Genomic DNA, 20,042 nt, shown 5'->3' with positions numbered 1-20,042 from the left:
GAAACCTATGCTGCAAATATATTTGTCATCCTAAATTCAAAATATAAATAATGTACAGAAGTGTGTAATCAACTTTAAACCTTTCCCGTTTTCCATTACTGTGCATCACTCTGTGCATAATAGTGAAACAAAAGCTATGTGCAAGATGTTAAGCAAACCAGTTTCCCAAGTAACCCAAGTTCTCCATGCACCGTTGTGGACGCTACATACTTGCTTGGCAGTCACTAATCCGCCTCATTCCTCATGTACCAGCTGGTGCATCTGCTGCAGGCCTACGAGAAAAGCTGTCACAGACAGCCCGCATGCTCTGGTGTTTACGATATGAGGTGAGCGCGTTTTTTCTTCTATAATTATAGGTAATTTTTGTCAGAGGCGGTCGCTTGCTAGCTATCTGCATAAAAGGTTGGGTGCACTGTCAGCTTTTAGTAGGCGGTACACAGGCATAAGCAGCTACTGGACAGTAGGACATCAAATATCGGACAAGAACCAGCTGTCAGGGTGGTGGAGATTAAACTAGCCCCCATACTTGCTGGTCCAGTTGACTGAAAAGTAAAATCCAGCTTGATTGTATAAACCGAAGTTAGAAAACCTCGGCCGTCAATTTAACGTTTAAAGAAATTAGGGTCGTTGTTTGACTTTAGCAGTAGGACATTGTACACAGCCTAAACGCTGTAATCCACAGATATTTGCGAAACGCTCCCATATTAAACGAAAAAATAGCTAGTGGCGGAAGGAGCGGTGGTAGCTGGCGATAGTGCACACCCAGGAGTGGGTCATGTCTGATAATGGAACCACAGCTAGTGAAACCAATTGAATAGTATGGCCAAAAGTTTCTTCTGTGCTTTGGCCATACACGTGTTTACAGTGAATGAAACATGGATACACCCCTATATCTCGAAGATTTGCTGGCGATAGTTGACAAACTAGGTTTAGTGATACCAGTGCGAGCGGGTTGTTGCCGTTGACAGCTGCACGTTAACCTACTTGCTTTAGCATCCGCGCTCTGTAACCTACCTACTTGAGCTAACGCTAGCTACTGTGCCATATGGTGTAGCTGTAAGCATTGATTAGCGGGGTTTGCTTACAATTGGATTAACAGGACGTCTGTCGCTCGCTAAAAGCAAGTTTCAAAACATTGTAGTAGCGTCTGTTTGGCGTTCCTGTGTATGTGGTACTTGTAACCACCAAAACACCATATTAATGTTATACACTGTTATACACAAACGTTGACAAGTCACTCACATTTTTATAGTACATACAGCACACATAGGGTTGCCAACCGTCCCTTAAAATACGGAATCGTCCCGTATTTCGAAACAAAAGTACACGTCCCGTATTGAGCTAATAAGGGACGCACTTTGTCCCGTAATACAGTGAGAATCAAAAGTAGTCTATAAATGTTTATAGAATTAACACTTTGTTTGAAAACATAATTCCCAGCCCCTCTCCTGCTTTGTGACCAATGAGCTGACAGCACACTTATGACAATTCGAGTATGACAATTCAGATTACCGCTCATCTCATTGGTCGAGGAAAGGTCGCTTGCGGAGAAAATACCGGAAGACAACAGATGACCACAACAAGAAGCATGGTCAACAGGGGAACAAACGCCGACTCTGCGGTGCAAGTCTCGGATGACAGTACACCTAAAGCTGGGCAGACACTGTGCGATTTTTTCAGTCACGTTATTCAGCTCCTGCTCAAACTGCACGATTGACTCACAGGGGTTAGACGTTCATAGGTCACGATGCAGGGTCTCACACTATACGGCCCGATGCTCTGATGCGACCTGAGTGCTCACACTGTGCCTCCATAAAATGAAGGTTATAACAGAAAATCTGTCGCTCGCTCTCTCTGTCTTTCACTCACACAGACACACCACTACCATCAACTTTGCTAAATTGCTAATGAAAAACATTGATCGGGCAGCTGTGACTGAGCAGCAATGTAAATCCAACTATTTTCACGGTTGTTGTGGTCGTGATAATTTTGTGATGCCACATCGAAAAGGCTCGGATGAGCTTTCCAAAGTTCTACAAGTTGTGCCTCCATCGCTTGTGTCCAGATCACACGCTGCACAGCCGTGCTGCGCCGTCTTTTTCACCAACGTTTACGTTTGCGCGTGAGCAGTGTGAGCGCCTGTGGTGACACCCTCACGAGCGATTGATGATCGGGAGCTGGTCGTGAGGTGTTAATCACTTCTCGTTACCCCACGTATACTACACGACGCACAATGAAGGCCAAAATCGGTCCGATCACTCAAAAATCGGCTCAAAATGGGCCAAAAATCGCACAGTGTGAGCCCAGCGTTAGAGCAGCAATGTTTGTTCCCCTCAGAGAAAGGGAAGAATGGGAAAAGGAAAACACCTGGCTGGAAAACGTTAATATGGGCATGTGCAGTGAATATCAGCGCTATGTGGCCAGAAGTGTGATAATATAATTTATTTTGTGTAATAAACAACTGCAAGGATAGATGATTACAACAAATTGATGACTAATACATAAAAGTAATACATAGATGAATAATGATGATGAGTTAAGATGCGTAATCATGGGAGCAAGTGGGTTTACAAACAGGAGCAGCTGATTAGCATTAGAAAAGCTGAAATAATACCTCAACTGAAGCCAATTGTACTAAATGCACTAAATGTGCACTGTTACAAGAATATTTTTCTTTCTATTGTTTTCTATTATTTTAAGTTAAGCAGGACAGAGTTCTTTTAAAGAAAGATTTACTTATATTCTCAAAAGTTAAGCATGACAGGCTTCTGTTTAAGAAAGAGACCTGTTTTACTGTGTTAATGTTGTCATTTTGAGCTAAAAATAAATGGCTAAATGATCATTTGTTTCACATGTGTTCATATCACAAAGAATAGAATATGCATCTACTTAAATCAACTTCAAGTCAAATGGTTAAAAAAATAATTTCACACACAAAAAAAGAGCTAGAAAATTCACCACACTGGGAAGGGTGAAGACAACTGGGTCGCCCGGCCCTGGCCACAAGGTGTCCCTTATTTATTTTTCAGGGAGTTGGCAACCCTAAGCACACAGAGCGAGAGACTGGGACTGATGTGGAGGTTACAGCAGCTCTCCTCAACAGTCCCATGTGTCCACCTGTGTATTAGCCTGATAAATCGCTGCTTGCACACGTTATAGCTTGTACTATGCAGTATTTGTGAAATGTAATGAAATCCATTTCTTTTAAACACCAAACACTCGTGTGTTTAGTCAATTATGCGCATGTAGGAGATTTAACCATATCATTTCACATTATGTCAATATTTGTACCAGCACCACTGATACTGTTTGTTTTTTCTTACTGATAAAAACCTATTGTATGAATGGAAACCTGTGGATAGAGGTGGATATGCCAAAAGAAAAGTAAAAGAACAGCCCACTGATGGCTAACCCCACCCCTCAGCTTGATGTCTTGTGATACAAGAGTGGACCAGAAAGATTGTAGGCAACCGCCATGGAGGACACCCAGCAGAAACCTGCAAACCCGGACCTGAGTCCTGCACCCAGTCCAGTGCCTAGTCCAGCTCCCAGCCCACTATTGGACAGAATTCCTTTGCCTGTGCCAAACCATGTGGAGGTTTAGTATTTTACTGCTAATAATTTTTTGCACCTGTTGTTCTGTTTAATGATTCTATGTTGTATATATTGTTCATTAAAATTAATACCGTCGCCTTATTGATGTTTTTTTTTTTCTTTTAATTTTTCCTCTGAGAAAGAATTGTAAACCAGTTCAAGGAATTCTCCCAACTTTGAGCCAACATAACCCCTTGAGCAACTCTGTGAAATTGTTATCAGTTTATAGGGCATATCACTTTGGCGTTCATTTCACAAGTGTATAGCAGTCTGTAAACTTAGGATATGGCATGCCTCTGTAAAACTGCTGGTATCCTTCTGACTGAAGATGTGCAAAATAAGACATAGTAAATATAATCCAGAAACACGTGCCACTATTTAGCTAGTTATGTTAATGCTGTATTTATGCTTATGTTATTATACTATATGTTATGACGAGTTGTGGAGTTGAGCAGTAAATTTGAATTTGCACACTAATCTGCACATTTCATATTTATTTGTCATCTGTTATGCACTGCCTTTAGAAATATGCTATGTCATCTAGCAGAACAGTTTGTGTGAACACTGACCTGCTCTACTCCATGTCGTGATCCTTCTTTTAAAGCACCTAAATGTGAACCAGATCCAGGTGGTGGTACGTCGCTGCTCAAGTCCAAATGTAACAGAGGAGACCACTTATTTTATTCCTCGTAACCCCGTAGTGGACGCCGGTACCAACACAGATCCACCAGTGGTCTGTTGTCCTTTGCTGCGAAGATTTTGCCCCTGTCCGCCAAGAGGCTTTCTCGCCTCCCTTATTACCAAAGGTAAAAAAGGAGGCTGATTTGTCCTCCAAAGCACATTTGTTGTATGTTTCCATCCAAGAATGTGTAAAAACTGCAGATCATGAGTATACAGTAGTTATTGAACTACCTGAGAAATGCAGCCCCATAATTCCCTGTTCTCTCTAGTTCTTTTGGCAGTTGTGCTCTTTGGAGTGGTTTGGTCAATCACAGAGGACGAATGTCTCCCAGGAGGAAACCTCTTTGGCATTACAATACTCTTCATCTGTGCAGTTGTTGGTGGAAAATTGGTGTCTCTCATTCGTCTGCCCAAACTTCCACCTTTCCCACCACTCCTTGGTAAGAGAGAAAATCTGGTGCTTTGACTTTTTATGGTGACACTGGCATGTTAATCTAAGTATTTAGTCCATATATATCTACACAGATTTATCCATCAGAGTGATATATAGTTCTAACTGATATTAGCCATGTTAACTGACATTGGCATTGCTCCATAGTGTAGTGGTGTACAGATTTGCCCAAGAAGTAAAAGATAACGACTTTGAAAACTAGAATCAAACACAAATCCCATTGGGACTGGATCGTGAAGGGCATCCGGTGTTCTTCCTCATGCAGCTAAACGCTTTTTATCACACTGTTTTTTGTTTCTCTCAAACAATAGGGGTTAACATAAAAGAAAGTGAAACCTCAACCCCAGTCATGGTCCTGGTTTCTTCCTGTTAAAAGGGGTTTTTCCCTTCCCACTGTTTCCAAATGCTTGCTCATAGGCGTTTGTCGTTGTTGAGGTTTTTGTCTTGTTGGGGTCTTTACCTTAGAATATAAGGACTGTTGTTGTTATTTCAATGTATATAAATAAAATAAAATTGAACTGAAAAAAAGATTGTCATTTTAAACATTGGTGCATGCCTAGTTGTTAGATTTGTGATTGTTAAACTTCCATATTTGTAAAGCACATACAGTTTTAATGATGGGTTCACTTATTGATAATGATGGGAGCACTGTGTCATTTATGACATAAAAGTGCATACATGCCATGAGCATTTGCTAACAGGCTGCCTTAATGGATTCTTGATGCCTACAAATGGGTATTAACCTTGTTATTTGTTTTTGTTTTTTGTTTTTTTTGTGCATGATAGACATCAGTATTTGTTAAACTGTTGGCAGTTATGTCAGCATGCAGGTAAAGTTTCTAAAAACCGCATTTCCAAGGACACTCATACATGATTATGCAATGCAAGGTGGCAGTATGGCTGTTCCTGTAATAACTTCATGTTCTTATCTCACATGGTGCTCATTCTCAATCTGGGCAACTCATCCTGCAGCTCACTGAACTATACAAAAAGAGGTTTGCTTCACTCTCTGAACTGAGCTCTTGCTGGGGAGTAAGACCTAGTAGTGCTGCAGTGCTGTCTGTATATTTTTATCTAGAAGCTTTTTGAAAAAAAGTCCTGTGTTAAAGCTTTGTCGTTGTTTGTATGTTGGCAACAGCGAGGTCAACTGATGAGTGATGATCCCTGCTGTGGGTGAGAGGGAAGTCAGGTGACGGTATATATTTCTGCGTGTTTAGAAAAAAACAAAACAATACCAAAAAACCTGAACCTTTAAATTGAAAACTGAATACTTCTTATTATACGTAACGTTCTACATCAGGGGTGGAGAACTCCAGGCCTCAAGGGCTGGTGTCCCACAGGTTTTAGATGTGTCCTTCATCCAACACAGCTGATTTAAATGGCTAAATTACCTCCTCAGCATGTCTTGAAGTTCTCCAGAGGCCTGGTAATGAACTAGTCATTGATTTAGGTGTGTTGACCCAGGTTGATATCTAAAACCTGCAGGACACTGGTCCTTGAGGCCTGGAGTTCCCCACCTCTGTTCTCCATCATCTAGGACTAAGGTTGAATTTCTTTGAGAAACTTTTAATTTGCATGAGCTTGTCAAGTTACTGTAAGTTTATCCATGTGAAAAGTTAAAAATCATGTTATCCGTTGATGTTCTGGATTTTTTATGTTTTGCATCTCTTTGTTGTATTTTTACACAGCAAAGATTATTGTGGCACCTTTGGCTTGAAAAGATATGCCAATTGTGCTGCTAGTTTTCAGGGGGTGAAAACGTGCTGATCATCAGAAGTGTTATTTGCACTGTGCATTGTCATGATGTGATGTGACTCTCTCATTTGATCAATTTCCTTGATAAATATCAAGGAAACTGTAACCACTCCTTGTTTAGTTGATAACATTATAGGGAGGGGTAGAAGTTTGCATCTCTAAACATCTCGTTCATGTTTTTTCATTTTCATTTTCAGTAAGTCTTCAAAAAGGAGCTTTGCTTAACAGTTAGGTGTTAATTTTTGAGGTTTCTGGTTTGTCTAGTCTTTCAATAAACCACTAACTAGAATGCTGTTATAAAATTTAGAGGATGGTGCTTAGCTTCCATGGTAGAATATTTGTCTGGCAACCCATTAGAATATGTGCATCATATGTTTTTTTCCCCACTTATTATAGCATAAGACTTTCTCTGTAGATCCGAAATCTAACCTTTCTACTGCTTTTTTAGATAGATAATTAATTAATACTAATGTTGCATTGTTTGACTCGAACAATTATCTGAGTCAAGAAGTTTTAGAAGAGGTTGTGGATTGTTGAAACCTCTGGTGTTAGGGTTTCAACATTCACAGTTTGCAGAGTATCTGATTCTAACACCCTGTGTTCAAAAAGCAACTGGTGAGCTTGTGTTTTTTTTTTCTCTGTAGCAACATGAAAGAAAGCTTCAAAGAATAAACAAACCTTAATGGTAATAAGGATCAGCTTTCCTCTTTCTCACCCTCACTTGTGCTTTGCTGCAGGTATGCTGCTCATGGGCTTCCTGCTGAGGAACATTCCAGTTGTTACAGATGGGGTGTACATTGACTTCAAATGGTCTGCATCTCTCAGGAACATTGCTCTGGCTGTCATTCTGGCCAGAGCTGGTCTAGGGTTGGATCCCACGGTATGCTAGATACTATAGAAGCTTAACATCAGCATTGAGAGGTAGAATTACAGTAATTATATGTTAATCTCATCTCTTTTCACATGCCATTGTTATACTGGTGCAAATTCTCACTGGTTTGAATTGGTGCAATTCATTGGTTGAAGTGGTTAAAGTAGTTAAAAGAAGAGTTAATTAAACCTTCTAAGGCCTAAACTCTTTCATGGCATGCATTTTTAATTTCTCTTTGCCATTTGGGCTGATTGGGACCTGATGAACGTAAAAACAAAGAATAAAAAGATTTATTTTTTTTTACCTAATTTTTGTTTCTGAGAAAAATGAGATCCACATATGAGGACATTCGCTTTAAATTTCGATAAAACGGTGGTAGTATAATGTCCTCGTAAGTGGATATCAGGCCCTTGTACAGCAAAATTTAGTATTTTGGTCTAGAGAACCCAAAATGTGATGTCCACATATGTGGATGCCAGGTCCTCGGAGGTTAAGAAATGACAGGAAGAATCTGTTCATGTTTTAGTCAGTTATTTACCTCATCATTCAGTACTACTAAATATGCTTGTTAAAGCTTTTTGTAGTGATGTGCAGAACCTAATAACTTGTTTGATGTGTGTGTCTGTTATCAGGCTCTAAGGAAACTAAAAGCTGTGTGTATACGTGTGGCAGCTGGGCCGTGCTCGATAGAGGCTTGCACCGTAGCTGTGATCTCTCACTTCCTCATGGGCTTGCCCTGGGTGTGGGCCTTCATCCTTGGGTAAATACAACACTACTCTCACTTCATAACCAAAATCACCATTGATTGATGTCTATGGCAAATCTATACACATACTTTAAAATTACTGTTTCATTCGTGATCCCCAGGTGTGTCACAAACACAAAATTTGTATTTGGTGACTCGCTGGGTGAAATCGGTCGCAAAGAAGGTGCTGCCCCAGAAATTGCTGTGATCGCTAGCAGATTGACATGGCTACCTGTAACTGGCATGAAAGATGTTGACATTGCTGCAAACTACTTGCCAAGTGGTAGTGAAACATTAAAAAAAGCCTGGAACAAACCAGAAAGGGAGGATGATTGTCCATTGCTACTGAGACCATCACATTTCAAAAGGCACAACTTTTAAATCTTCTTAGTCAGGGAATAGACATTTTAATCCCAGCGACTGGTAGCTGCTAGGAAGTCCTTGATTGGTGTCAAGGCCTGTGTGACTAGGGCCCAATGAACCAGACTTTGTCCTGTTTTTGTCTGGATTTTACCTGCAACTTAACTTTGTGTTATATTCATATTTGGATTATGTGACCACTTAGCTCTCTGGGTCCATGAGAAATTAGAGAGCTGAGTGAAGGTCAAATCTTACTTTGTGAAAAATTAAACCTAACACTGCAAAAAAAAACAAAAAAGAAACCAAAACACTGCAGTTATAAGGAACATGTTTACATGAAGAACAGCACAAAAACTGAAATTTAAATAAGATGCATATCTGCTTCATCAGCATTGAGGGTATTAAGTGGAGCATTAGTATTTGTAAAAAAACAAGAAGCTCTGGTTTTACATCTAGATAGCTTGTTCTTCTTGTGTTGCATGTTGTGGTTAATGGATGACTTAGTAGAAAGAAGGCCCTGTTAGCTGTTCATAACCACAGAAATCTTTTTCTACTAATTCCACTTTACATTAGTCAGCTCAAACTTTTCCTTTTGCTTCTACCCAAATGGTAAGACGTCATAATAAACATTGTTAAATGGTAAATGTATAGCTAAATAAATGTTAGGCAATATGTTTCTCAATTGAACAGTAACACAATTACTATAAAAGTAAAGTAATGTCTGATTATCATGATCAATTATTATATTATTTAACATGTTTAGTATCATCGTGTGGTTTAAATGCATTTTATGAGCATTGATACAAGAACAGAATATGTTTCTTAAAATAAATAATTATTACACAAACTAATGACATACAGGCAAGTTTTAAATTGTTAATGATTAGCAGACAAAAAACAATCTATTATAATGTCATCTTCTTCACAATACAATAACTATTTGTTTGCTTAAAAACTGATTTACTATTTATTAACTATGATATAATAAATTCTTACCAAATGTTTGTAAAGCTTGCTCAGTTTTTCATTTATCAGTGAATAAATGAACCCTCTATCTTCTCCACGTTGCAGCTTCGTGCTAGGAGCTGTGTCTCCAGCAGTGGTGGTTCCCTCCATGCTCCTGCTGCAGAAGGACGGTTACGGTGTAGAGAAGGGCATCCCCACCCTGCTGATGGCTGCAGGCAGCTTTGATGACATTCTTGCGATCACAGGATTCACAACATGCTTGGGCATGGCCTTTGCCACAGGTAATCTCTGCTCTGTGCATTTACATGTGTGGAGCCGTGAGAGGAAAACAAGAATTGATGGATTTATCGCTTTGTTTTGCCTTTGACACACAACAGCACCTTATCTCCCAAAGAGAAACACATAGAAGAAAATAACTTTTTGCTGTAGTTTGTAAAGATGTCACCAGAGGGTGTGAGCGTGCTGATTACTCTTAATACAGAGTTCTGGCACCAGTTCATTATATATGGCAGAATCTGAATTTTTTACAGGGTTACCTTTGTATTGCTGCAACACTCTTTCTATTGTGGTGTAATTCAACAGCACTCAAACTGTAGATGCCAAAATGTCCAACATGTTAAGCCTTCCTTACACTAAATAAAGTGTAAGAAAGTGTAAAGTATATACTTTGAGTGTTTGCTGGCTTCTGTATTAAGCTGCATTAGTTAGAGAGACTTGTTTCTGAACTGGCAAATTAAAATATTTTAGAAATTCACAATTTCACAAATGTTTGTTTTGATTGATTCTTCTAGGTTCAACTTGGTACAACCTCCTCAGGGGGGTGCTGGAGGTGGCAGGAGGGATGGTTGCTGGGATTCTTCTTGGTTTTCTCATCCAGTACTTCCCTAGTGTTGACCAGGTAAAGTAACAGACAGGAAAAGCTTGTATGGATAATTCACTAGCAGGGACCACTCCCTTGGTAACGATGAGCAATGAGGGATGAGGGAGTGTGACTAGTGCTGCGTTTTGGGGAAGGCCTTGAAGGGGACTGGCGACGGCTCTCTGTACTAACAAGAAATAAAGGGAGGAAAGGAAGAGAGGAGAGGACAGGAGAAGAGAGTAAAGAAAAAGGGGGGGGGGGGGGGGGGGGGCAGGGTGGAGCATGAAAATGAGAACAGTGGGTGTTGGAGAAGGGGGGCTTTTATAGCCTGAGGCCAGAGGGGGCATGAAGGAGGAGTGGTCCCGCTCCTGAAATTCAGATGATATCTCCGCAAAAGTATAACCCTTTTTCCATAAAAAAGTTTGGGGTAGTGTGTGAATAGGAAACATAATAAGAATAAAACTGCAGATTTTAACCCTGTTAACTGAAAAAGTGAACTGAAAAAGTATCAGATGTGAAAGGTTTTATTTTTAATGTGCTCATTTTGCCCTTTTTACATCAGAATGTGCCACATGTTTTTACTGGGGACATATTTGGACTAAGCAGGCCAGTTTAGCCCAAGGACTCTTACTGTCATCTCAATGGCAGCATGTGTTGTTTAAAAACCTCGATACTATGTAGCTTTAGATTACATATTGGATTTATTTCTTCATCAAAAGTGAAAGTGCTGTGAACCAACACGTCCTAGCTTCTTTGCAAATGATTTCTTATAGACCTTAGAGCTATTATTTGTTAAATAATGCATATTGTAATCCTTTTCGCTATCTAGAAACCTACTGTTAACTATTTCTTCTAGAAACACTTGGTGATGAAGCGTTCCTTCTTGGTGCTGGGTCTGTCTGTTTTTGCTGTGTTTGGCAGCGGTGTGGCAGGCTTTCCTGGCTCCGGAGGCCTGTGCACCTTGGTGCTGGCATTCCTGGCTGGCCTCGGCTGGGGGACAGAAAAGGTAAAAATAATGCATCTAATAACTACAGTACATCAGTACGTCTGTTTGCAGTTTTCTGACTTTGGAGGTGAATTTGAACGAGGCTAACTGTCCAAAATCTTAGACCTAATTTCTCTTAAACTTCTTGGTTGTTATATATTATAATTAAATGTGAACAGTGAACATGTCCTGCATTCTTTGTCCTTAGGCACGTGTGGAAGAAGTGATAGGGTGGGCGTGGGATGTGTTTCAGCCTCTTCTCTTTGGACTGATAGGAGCTGAGATTCGAGTCTCTGAGTTGGAGGGACACACAGTTGGTGAGATAAACAGACACACACACACAAACAGCCTTCAAAATAACCCACAGTAAGATGGCTGTTATCACTGTGAAAAATTCAAATATTACTCTGTGTATGAAAATATATTTGCATAACCCAAAAAAAGAGGCAATGTGAGAGATATGATGCTTCTTCCCGTCCTGTAAATACTAATCCCTCTGTCTTTGTTAGCACTTTACAGCTATAGCAGTTTACTAAATAACTTGTGACATGTTTGTTTTGCATGAGTCAGTGCAGCTGAAATGACACTGCACATAATTTTCTTGCAGTAATTTTTTTTGGGGGGGGGATTTATATGGTGTACATATAATATTGTTGTCCTTGTATGACTTTTGCCTCTACATGTCTCTAGGTCTGGGTATCGTCTCTCTCCTCATTGGTCTGCTGGTTAGAGTGGGGTTCACCTTCGTCTGTGTGTTGTTTGCGGGCTTTAGCATAAAGGAAAAAGTGTTCATAGCCCTAGCATGGATGCCTAAAGCAACAGTGCAGGTATGTCTCCTTAGCAAATCTTTGAATGAAAAGCATATGCATTAAATGTCTTTGAAGTCTGTGGGGTTGTGCCGCATCTTGGCTTGTCTCTGTCAGGCAGCTATAGGATCCACAGCTTTGGACATGGCGAGGACAAAGGATGACAAGCAGCTGCAGAAATACGGCATGGACGTGCTGACTGTGGCTGTGCTCGCCATCCTTCTCACAGCCCCTGTAGGTGCACTTATCATAGGGCTGTGTGGCCCTCGCCTGCTGCAAAAGCCAGAGAACCCAGTCAGCGGTGAGCGAGTCAAACCCAGTTTATCAGCTTTCTTCCTAGGTATGTAGTCTTTCTTTTGAAAATTCAAGCTCGGCTCAGCAACCTTTGCTAACCTAACTAGGTGTGTTTGAGTAGTGAGTATCCTTTCCTTTCCTAATATTTTTCCTGCTACACCCTTATGACATAAAGATTTGCATAGCTTGGGCCACTGTGTCATTCAGCAGCTTCACGATTTTTTACAGGCACACAACAGTGGTATTGTGTTCATGTAAATACATTTATTCACAGTGCAAAAAGTGCAGCTAGTTTCATTTTTTAAATCTTTCATTTTCTCACTCTTATTATTTTTTTCCTCCCTGTCTCTTCTTCCTCTTTCTTAGGCACTGCAGCAGGAGATCAAGATGACAATGAAACTCCCGTCACCTATGAAAGTACACTCTGATGTCAAGTGTGAGAGAGGAGAATTAAAGAAACTCCTCACACCTCAGATATTTGAACTTCTCTTTGGCCACCGAGTGGCCCTCGCTGTGTCTCTGTTGTTCAGCTCTCTGTGTTCGCAGTCCTGCAGGAACACGTGAATCATTTTGTATTTATAGCATCTGGTGATTTCCAGGCCTAACACTGCAAACAAATGACCCACATTGCACTGTCTGGAAAAAAAATAATATTGTTTTCAAGGTATAGAAATGGTTTATACTTTTAAAAGGATCTTGTCATATTCACTAAATCCAGAATTTTTCCACTGTTCTTGATTGGATTACCAGTAAGAAAGCACTTTACTTTGACTTGAAAGGTCAAAGTAAAGCAGCTTTCTTCGTGGGGGACGGAGAACGTTTTGGGATGTTGTTGATAAGCAATTTTTATTGCTATGAGTAGACTACACTGTAAAACCACATGCAAGTTTTAGGCATCCTACATCTTCATGCTGTGTTTGTTTACTTTGATTTGTGTATGCATATTAGCCCTCTGTCAGTATGGTGAGATCAGTTGCGTAGTTTGCAAAGAGTCAGGGAAGGATTTGTGTAATTGATAATATTTTAGTTTAAGTACGATGCTGATAAATGTCAGCCAGTGTGATCATGTCCATATCTGCAAAACTGTATGAATCCAACATTTTATAATTGAAGAAGAAATATAGATTTTTCAGTATTCTTAGTCAAAGGAGCTTGCAAAGAAAAGCGTCTGGACTTCTTTAAGTTGCTTGAAGACGTTTCACCTCTCATCCGAGAAGCTTCTTCAGTTCAGTCCAAAACTGGATTATAGATGGCAGAGAGTTGGTGTCGTAAACCCCGCCTCTGTTCAAAGATGGTCGCTCACAGTAGACATCTATGTCCACTGTGAGCGACCATCTACGATGACCTGGATGACTGAGAACCTTCAGACATATTCAGTATTCTTAGTTTTTTTTTTTTTTTTTTTTTTAATTGCAGAATGTATCTGGTGTAACATGAAATGTCTTTTGCTTTAATTTATATGACCTCACTTAAAAGATTTCATAATAGCAGCTATTTATGAAATTTTTTTTCCATTTTACCCAAATACTATGTAAAAGTAAATTTATTGTCCATCTTTAACATTGCTGCAGTAAAAGCTTAAATTATTCAAAAGTGTTGTGTGAGCAGTTTCCTTTCTGGTCACACTAGCGGTGCGCTTCTAGTGAGGATCTGTGGGTAAGGCCATCAGTGTGGGCCTGGAACAAATGCCTCTACTAGACTGCTGTAAAATTAGTAGACATTCATGATATGAGAAGATCAATGGTGATCCAACAACATTTATGCTTCCAAAAGGCCAAAATTATCAGTTGTCTAGTGAATCTGATGGTTTTTCCACATCATTTTTGACTATGGTAACTTCAACCCTCTAGTGCCAATAAAAAGACTTGTTCTGAATACTAACAGCTCAATGTTTGTTGGACTGGCATGAAGTCCACCTCTGAAAAGTCACACACTCTTGTAGCTCCCTTCCATTACCACCATTGCCTGAAAAACTGACTTTAAAAAATTATATATATATATATTAAAATGATAAACATAACCGCTTAAAAAAAAAAAAAAAAAAAGCATTCTCTAAGTACAACCTTACAGACCTTTTATTTCCAAAGGTGACAAGCAGACACATCTCATTAATTTAACATTAAAGATGCCAAAATTCTCTTTATTTCTACATCTAGCATGAATAAATTCACACCATTATCTTGCAAAGCTCATGAACAGTTATACTGTAAAAAACAAACAAACAAAATGCAGATTTGTTATTGATAGTCATTAATGAAGAAAATTTTCCAAGACAACTTCATACAGATATGACAAAAGCCAAAGGAAACAGACATTTTCAAACCTTGAAAGTTTAGTGAAACACGATTTATCTTGAAATTACTTGTGTGGTTTGAAATGTATTAAGGCAACAGAACAGAATACAAAATGTAAAACTCAACATTTAAAGGCTATGAGTAGAACAGATTTAAAGAATAAGTAGCTTCCCATACACACAATAACTTAAAATATGTCACATCCATTAAGTATGGAAATGTTAGTATTTGGCACACATATCTGAAGCAAACAAAATAAAGGAATTAAAGAAAAAAGAAGGAAAAAAAAGCTGTCCAATATCATCCAAAATGAAGGAAGGTCAGACTAGTTTTGAGGACTCCATTTAAACAGACATTTATCTGCAAAACCTCTCGCCTGATGGCCTCACATTAGATAAATGCATCATAAAGTCACTGCAATTATGCAGTTATGTTTCAAGTTTCCCCCTCAAAGTGGTCCCAGTCAAATAAAACTGCTCCTCTGTTAAACAACAAACGTGAACAATGAACAAAAAGGCCCACACAAAAACGAAGTTACTCTTTTTTTATTTTTTAAAAACTTCCCTTATTGCAAACTATCATTAAAGTATCCCAAATGTAGCTTTCAAACAGAGTGTGGTTTCTATTTTTAAGTAAATATAACACCAAGACAAGAGCAAGAAAAACTGTTTAGAGAAAAAAATCCGATCAGTGGTCAATTATAGTATCTTCTTTTTAAGTATGAGCGGTCCCACGTTGTCTCCAGTCAGCTCGTTGTGCTTTAAGTGTGACTTGTCGCATACAGGAAACTAAAACAGGAAACAATATTAACTGATCAGCAAGACGTAAAATGCCCAAACACTTGTCCCAGCTTAACTAGAGGGGTTTATCAATAAATCACAAGCAATAATAATAATAATAATAATAATAATAATGTGGATAATACAGAAATGTATCCTGCAGTCTGTGTGAACAATATTTAGATTTACTAACAGTATACTTCAGAAAATACTAACAGACTTACAGTTTTGGAACGCCAGCAGCGACAGTAACACACATTTGCGCTGTTCAGGTCCTCAATGTCTATCTCATTGACCACTTTTGGGTTCTCTTTCTGGATCTTCAGATTGATCAGGCTGTCCCTCTGCTTTTTCTTCTTAGGCAGAAAGGGGCGAATGGTGAGATAACCGAGCAAAGCCAAGATGCCCAGAAGAGGAAGCAACCGGAGCCACTCAGACACTATAGATATTATAGCATAAACAACATACACACATTAGCTAAAGAAGAAAAACACGCATACAATGTTGAACTGGATTCTATGGTCCTAAAACTGGCATTTACTACTGGCCATTCAGATTAGAGATGAAACCAACTGACAGGAAATGTATCATATATGTTGATGAGCCAGTACTAGTACTCATATGCAATGTATACATAAGAAACGTTTTTACTCTATCACTACCGTTTCAAGTGTGTTTCTGGTTCTGCTGGGGGTTTCTTCCTGTTTAGAGGGTTTCTCCTTCCCACCATCACCAAGTGCTTGCTCGTGGAGAGGGGAGGGGTGATTGTCTGGGTTTCTTTCTTTCATTATGGGGTCTTTACACCATAATACACAATTATACTACTATTGTGATTTGGGGTTATATTAATCAACTGACCTCAACTAAATTTCGCACTGTCTGTCAAGTGTGACAAAAACACATCTTCAACAGTGCTGTGTGCATTTCCGTACACTCTTCCTCATTCTGATGAACTCATTAGTGAGCCAGTCAAGCCTCATATATGTAATTTATTCAAGGAGCTTTATTGTCATTTGCATCACATGTTAACATGAGGTGGAACGAAATTATGTACACACGGTCCCGGAGCGAAGAGACAGAATAATGAAAAAAAACAAAAAAAACAAACAGAAATGTTTTTAAAAAGTAATCAATGAATAGGTTTGTTTAACGAAAAAGAATAACAAGTAATAAAACAACACGATAAGCAGAGTGCAACAACCTGAGTACCAGTATGGAGTTATAAGCATAATTTTGCATAAATAATGCATAAGAGAAATCTTAGTGATTTATGCACGCTAAAAATGTGGATCAAAATGTGGATTCTCGGATCCACATTTCTTGTATAGCTTGTGTCTGATCTGCATTACTAATGTATTATTACACTCGATCCAACTCGAGTGTCATATCACACCAACAGCTACCAGGGGAAATGCCACACCGAGACCTTAAAAGTGCTCTGGGAAAACCCGCCTTATGTTCCACCATACATCAGAATCAGAATCAGAATACTTTATTGATCCCTGGGGGAAATTATACATGGTGAAGACACAATCGGGATTAAAGACAGCTGTGTAATTTCACTATTAGCACTGTGTCAGACCCCAGCTTTTGATAATACCTTTATGCGGGTTAAAAGGATTCTGATGCCTAATGGGACATTTCTAATCCTTAATCCTTTTAACAAATTGTACACAGTTCAAAAGGGATGTCTTTGCATGTGGGAGAATGGCTATGCACCGTCATCTAATATGAACTGACCCACTTTGCTGCTTAGGACAAACTGACAGTTAGCAGGGCCTTCATAGCTAGGCTTTAACTTAAAACCACTAATATTATGCCTGTCAGTGAGTATTAACCAACGCCATCTCCCAAAAGAAGAGTGTTGGTTTTGGTTGAAGGCCTTCTCAGATGGGCATTAATGTTTTACTTTCTCCACAAGGGTTAGCTAGTGATGTAAATGCCATTACCAAAGGGTGCATGTGACACTGTGTGCCTTTCATTGTGTTGTGGTCAAGCTATCATGATACTACAAAGAGTATCAACTGCACATGCTTCCTTCAGGCAGACTCAGGAGTATTATAACTACACATGCCTTGCTTTAAACGTCCTCATCCACAAATCCAAAACTTTTCAATGATCTATGCTGGCTCAAAAGATCAAGTTTTGAATTGACTTCACGAAGCCCTGGTTTACTTCTTCCGTTCCTATATTTAAACTGCGCAAGACTTGCCAAAGTTCAGCATTTCGGTTCTCAGTTAAACTGGTTCAGCAGATACTACGTGTGATGTTAAGAGTTCACAGAACAGTCTGAAAGAGTCAGCGCAGCTGGGACCACAGGGTAGTAGGTTAGTATGCAAAACGGGCCCCGAGAGAGTCTCAGACGCATTTGTATGATTTATTCAAAATAATTTAAAAACTTCTGCAGGAGCGCCACCAGATGATCATATGGTGCAAAATAAAACAAATGTGTTTAAAACTTGCTTTTCACAAAATTACAGTTTGGCCAGTGCTCGAATGAGCAGGACAATTAAGAAAAATCGTTTTTACACAAGCGATATGCAGGTAATTAGCAATTAGCATCACACCATTCACAGGACTTCACTTACAAAAAGACAATGTTTGTAAAGTTATAACGAATTCGTGGTTATTATCACGAGTGTTTGCACATTCAAACAGACGCAAACAACCAACAAGCACGACCGTAAGGTCATTACTTTGTCTTTGACACACACACAGACAAGCACAAAAGATTTACGCTTAGCTGTTTCATGACTCAAAGAAGCACTCTGGGACATAATCCCTGTTTTTGTAGGACTGCTCTTCACGACACTACTAAAGCAGCGTTTGAAGAAGCAGCTAGCTAGAGTAAAAAAACTCTGTCTCCCACGAGTTTACTACTCATCACCCCAGGACTGTCTGAAGTTCAACACAGCAGCTGCTAATTACCTGTTAACCTCGCAAATCCGCCGATGGTCTCCGGCAGCGGTAGCCTCTTGAGGTAGGCTGGAAGCTGGACTTTTATTATTTTTGCTATCGTCTCTAAAACCATTGTGAATTGCTCGGTTGAGGAGCTTTTGTGTTTGACTTGAATAGTTCCTGAGCTTCGTTTATGTCACGGCGTTCATTACTAAGCGCAGTTTTTTTTTTCCCGGTACGTAAGCCCCTTCTGATGAAAAGTAGAAAGAACCGAGAAGAAGCGTAGACGTCTCTGTGAATACACGTAACGATGGCACGTGACGGTGGCGTCAGACCAATCAGCGTCCGAGGACCTGGTCGTCTACGATTGGACAACTTGAATTTTGCGTGAGGATGGCTTCTTCTGCAATTTCATGTGCACTTTCTAAAAAAAAAAGGTGTGTGTGTGTGTGTTCGTCAGAGAGTCAGCACAGAAGCACTATAGTCTGAAGTCTATTTTTTAATCTGATACCATCAGGGGGTCAGGGGGTCAGTGTTGACATTGTGGAGGACTATAAATACCTTGGAGTACACATTGACAATAAACTGGACTGGGCTAAAAACACCACAGCACTTTACAGGAAGGGCCAGAGTCGTCTCTATTTTTTGAGGCGACTGAGGTCCTTCAACATCTGCCAGAAAATGCTGAGGATTTTCTATGAGTCTGTTGTGGCCAGTGCGATCCTCTATGCTGTTGCATGCTGGGGGAGCAGGCTGAGGGTCGCAGATGCCAACAGACTTAATAAACTAATCCGTAAGGCCAGCAATGTTGTGGGGATGGAGCTGGACTCCCTCAAGGTGGTGTCGGAGAGGCGGATGCTGTCCAAGATAAAGACAATGTTGGATAACACCTCCCACCCACTCCATGACATGCTGGTCAGTCACAGGAGCACGTTCAGTGAGAGACTGAGATTACCGAAAAGCACCACTGAACGACACAGGAAATCATTCCTGCCTGTGGCTATCTCCCTGTACAACGCATCCACTTAACACACTGTTTACTGCTACAACTACACATGTTTCTTTTCCAACTATTTATTTATGAGTGACTTATGTATGTATGTATGTATGTATATATATGTATATATTGTACTATTCTTAGTTAGTGTATTGTCTGTCTTGTCTTAATGTTGGTTTAAAATGGAGCACTGTAACAAAAAATAATTTCCCCCAGGGATCAATAAAGTATTCTGATTCTGATGATTCTGATTCAAAATTATTGCACGCTTTTAGTAACTGTCGCGGTCCACCCCTAAGCCTAAGTAGTTCCCCCTTTTTTAAAGTCTTTTTTTCGTGTTTCACACTTGTGGAACTGTAAATTAGCAGCAGTTATAAGAGCACTGTCATTTCACAGTGAATTCAAAATTTAAAGAAACCTGCCTTCATTTTTAGAAACCCACCAATCATGGTAAACTCACGTAGGATAAGCTCCTTTTTCTTAGTAGGAGTTACACGTAAGTCTGCAACAGTACACATTATCTTTGCTTTAGAATGGGATTTCCAAAGAAAGAAAACCTCGGCAGTTTTAATAGCTGAAGATGTCTGTAGATTATTTAACGGCTGTTTAATATTAATATTTTTATATATATATATATTTAAGGTGGTCTGGTTTTGTTGATTACAGCTGTGCATTGTATTCTGGATGTATCGGTAATATTCACTGTT

General features: G+C 39.5%; 2 protein-coding genes across 6 annotated transcripts; one reads left to right on the top strand and one right to left on the bottom strand.

Annotated features, from left to right (window-relative positions):
- Window positions 1–105: 105 nt before the first annotated feature.
- On the top strand, window positions 106–13,676 carry LOC308396114 (sodium/hydrogen exchanger 9B2). Of its 5 annotated transcripts, none has more exons than XM_080881209.1 (13): window positions 106–326; window positions 3,425–3,598; window positions 4,199–4,400; window positions 4,545–4,715; window positions 7,219–7,361; window positions 7,985–8,112; window positions 9,529–9,704; window positions 10,215–10,321; window positions 11,139–11,288; window positions 11,476–11,584; window positions 11,958–12,094; window positions 12,191–12,413; window positions 12,734–13,676. In XM_080881209.1, the coding sequence occupies exons 2-13, from the start codon at window positions 3,476–3,478 to the stop codon at window positions 12,793–12,795; spliced, it is 1,731 nt and encodes a 576-aa protein (XP_080737335.1). In that variant the 5' UTR covers window positions 106–326; window positions 3,425–3,475; the 3' UTR covers window positions 12,796–13,676. The 5 variants fall into 5 exon arrangements, with proteins under 5 accessions (XP_080737335.1, XP_080737336.1, XP_080737333.1 ...); XM_080881210.1 differs by having other exon boundaries at window positions 3,363–3,598; window positions 12,191–12,374; XM_080881207.1 differs by having other exon boundaries at window positions 3,363–3,598.
- Window positions 13,677–14,424: 748 nt separating this feature from the next.
- On the bottom strand, window positions 14,425–18,582 carry cisd2 (CDGSH iron sulfur domain 2). Its single transcript, XM_080880307.1, has 3 exons — window positions 18,369–18,582; window positions 15,665–15,879; window positions 14,425–15,449 (listed from the first exon to the last, which is right to left on the bottom strand). Exons 1-3 carry the CDS (start codon window positions 18,469–18,471, stop codon window positions 15,360–15,362), a joined length of 408 nt encoding a protein of 135 aa, XP_080736433.1. The 5' UTR covers window positions 18,472–18,582; the 3' UTR covers window positions 14,425–15,359.
- Window positions 18,583–20,042: the final 1,460 nt, after the last annotated feature.

This window comes from Rhamphochromis sp. 'chilingali' (assembly GCF_963969265.1).
Source record: "Rhamphochromis sp. 'chilingali' genome assembly, chromosome: 4".
Lineage (NCBI taxonomy): Eukaryota > Metazoa > Chordata > Actinopteri > Cichliformes > Cichlidae > Rhamphochromis > Rhamphochromis sp. 'chilingali'.
Note: the sequence above shows the minus strand (reverse complement) of the source record. Positions and strands in the feature narration are given on the sequence as shown.

Bases quoted from the DNA above. Each gene is read 5' to 3' on its own strand.
- LOC308396114 (XM_080881209.1), top strand. From the start codon at position 3,476: ATGGAGGACACCCAGCAGAAACCTGCAAACCCGGACCTGAGTCCTGCA. The intron at 9,705-10,214 runs GTAATCTCTGCT...TGATTCTTCTAG, and splicing joins GGGCATGGCCTTTGCCACAG to GTTCAACTTGGTACAACCTC. The intron at 11,585-11,957 runs GTGAGATAAACA...ACATGTCTCTAG, and splicing joins GTTGGAGGGACACACAGTTG to GTCTGGGTATCGTCTCTCTC.
- cisd2 (XM_080880307.1), bottom strand. From the start codon at position 18,471: ATGGTTTTAGAGACGATAGCAAAAATAATAAAAGTCCAGCTTCCAGCC. The intron at 15,880-18,368 runs GTAATTAGCAGC...TAATATCTATAG, and splicing joins CGGATTTGCGAGGTTAACAG to TGTCTGAGTGGCTCCGGTTG. The intron at 15,450-15,664 runs GTAAGTCTGTTA...TTCCTGTTTTAG, and splicing joins GCTGCTGGCGTTCCAAAACT to TTTCCTGTATGCGACAAGTC.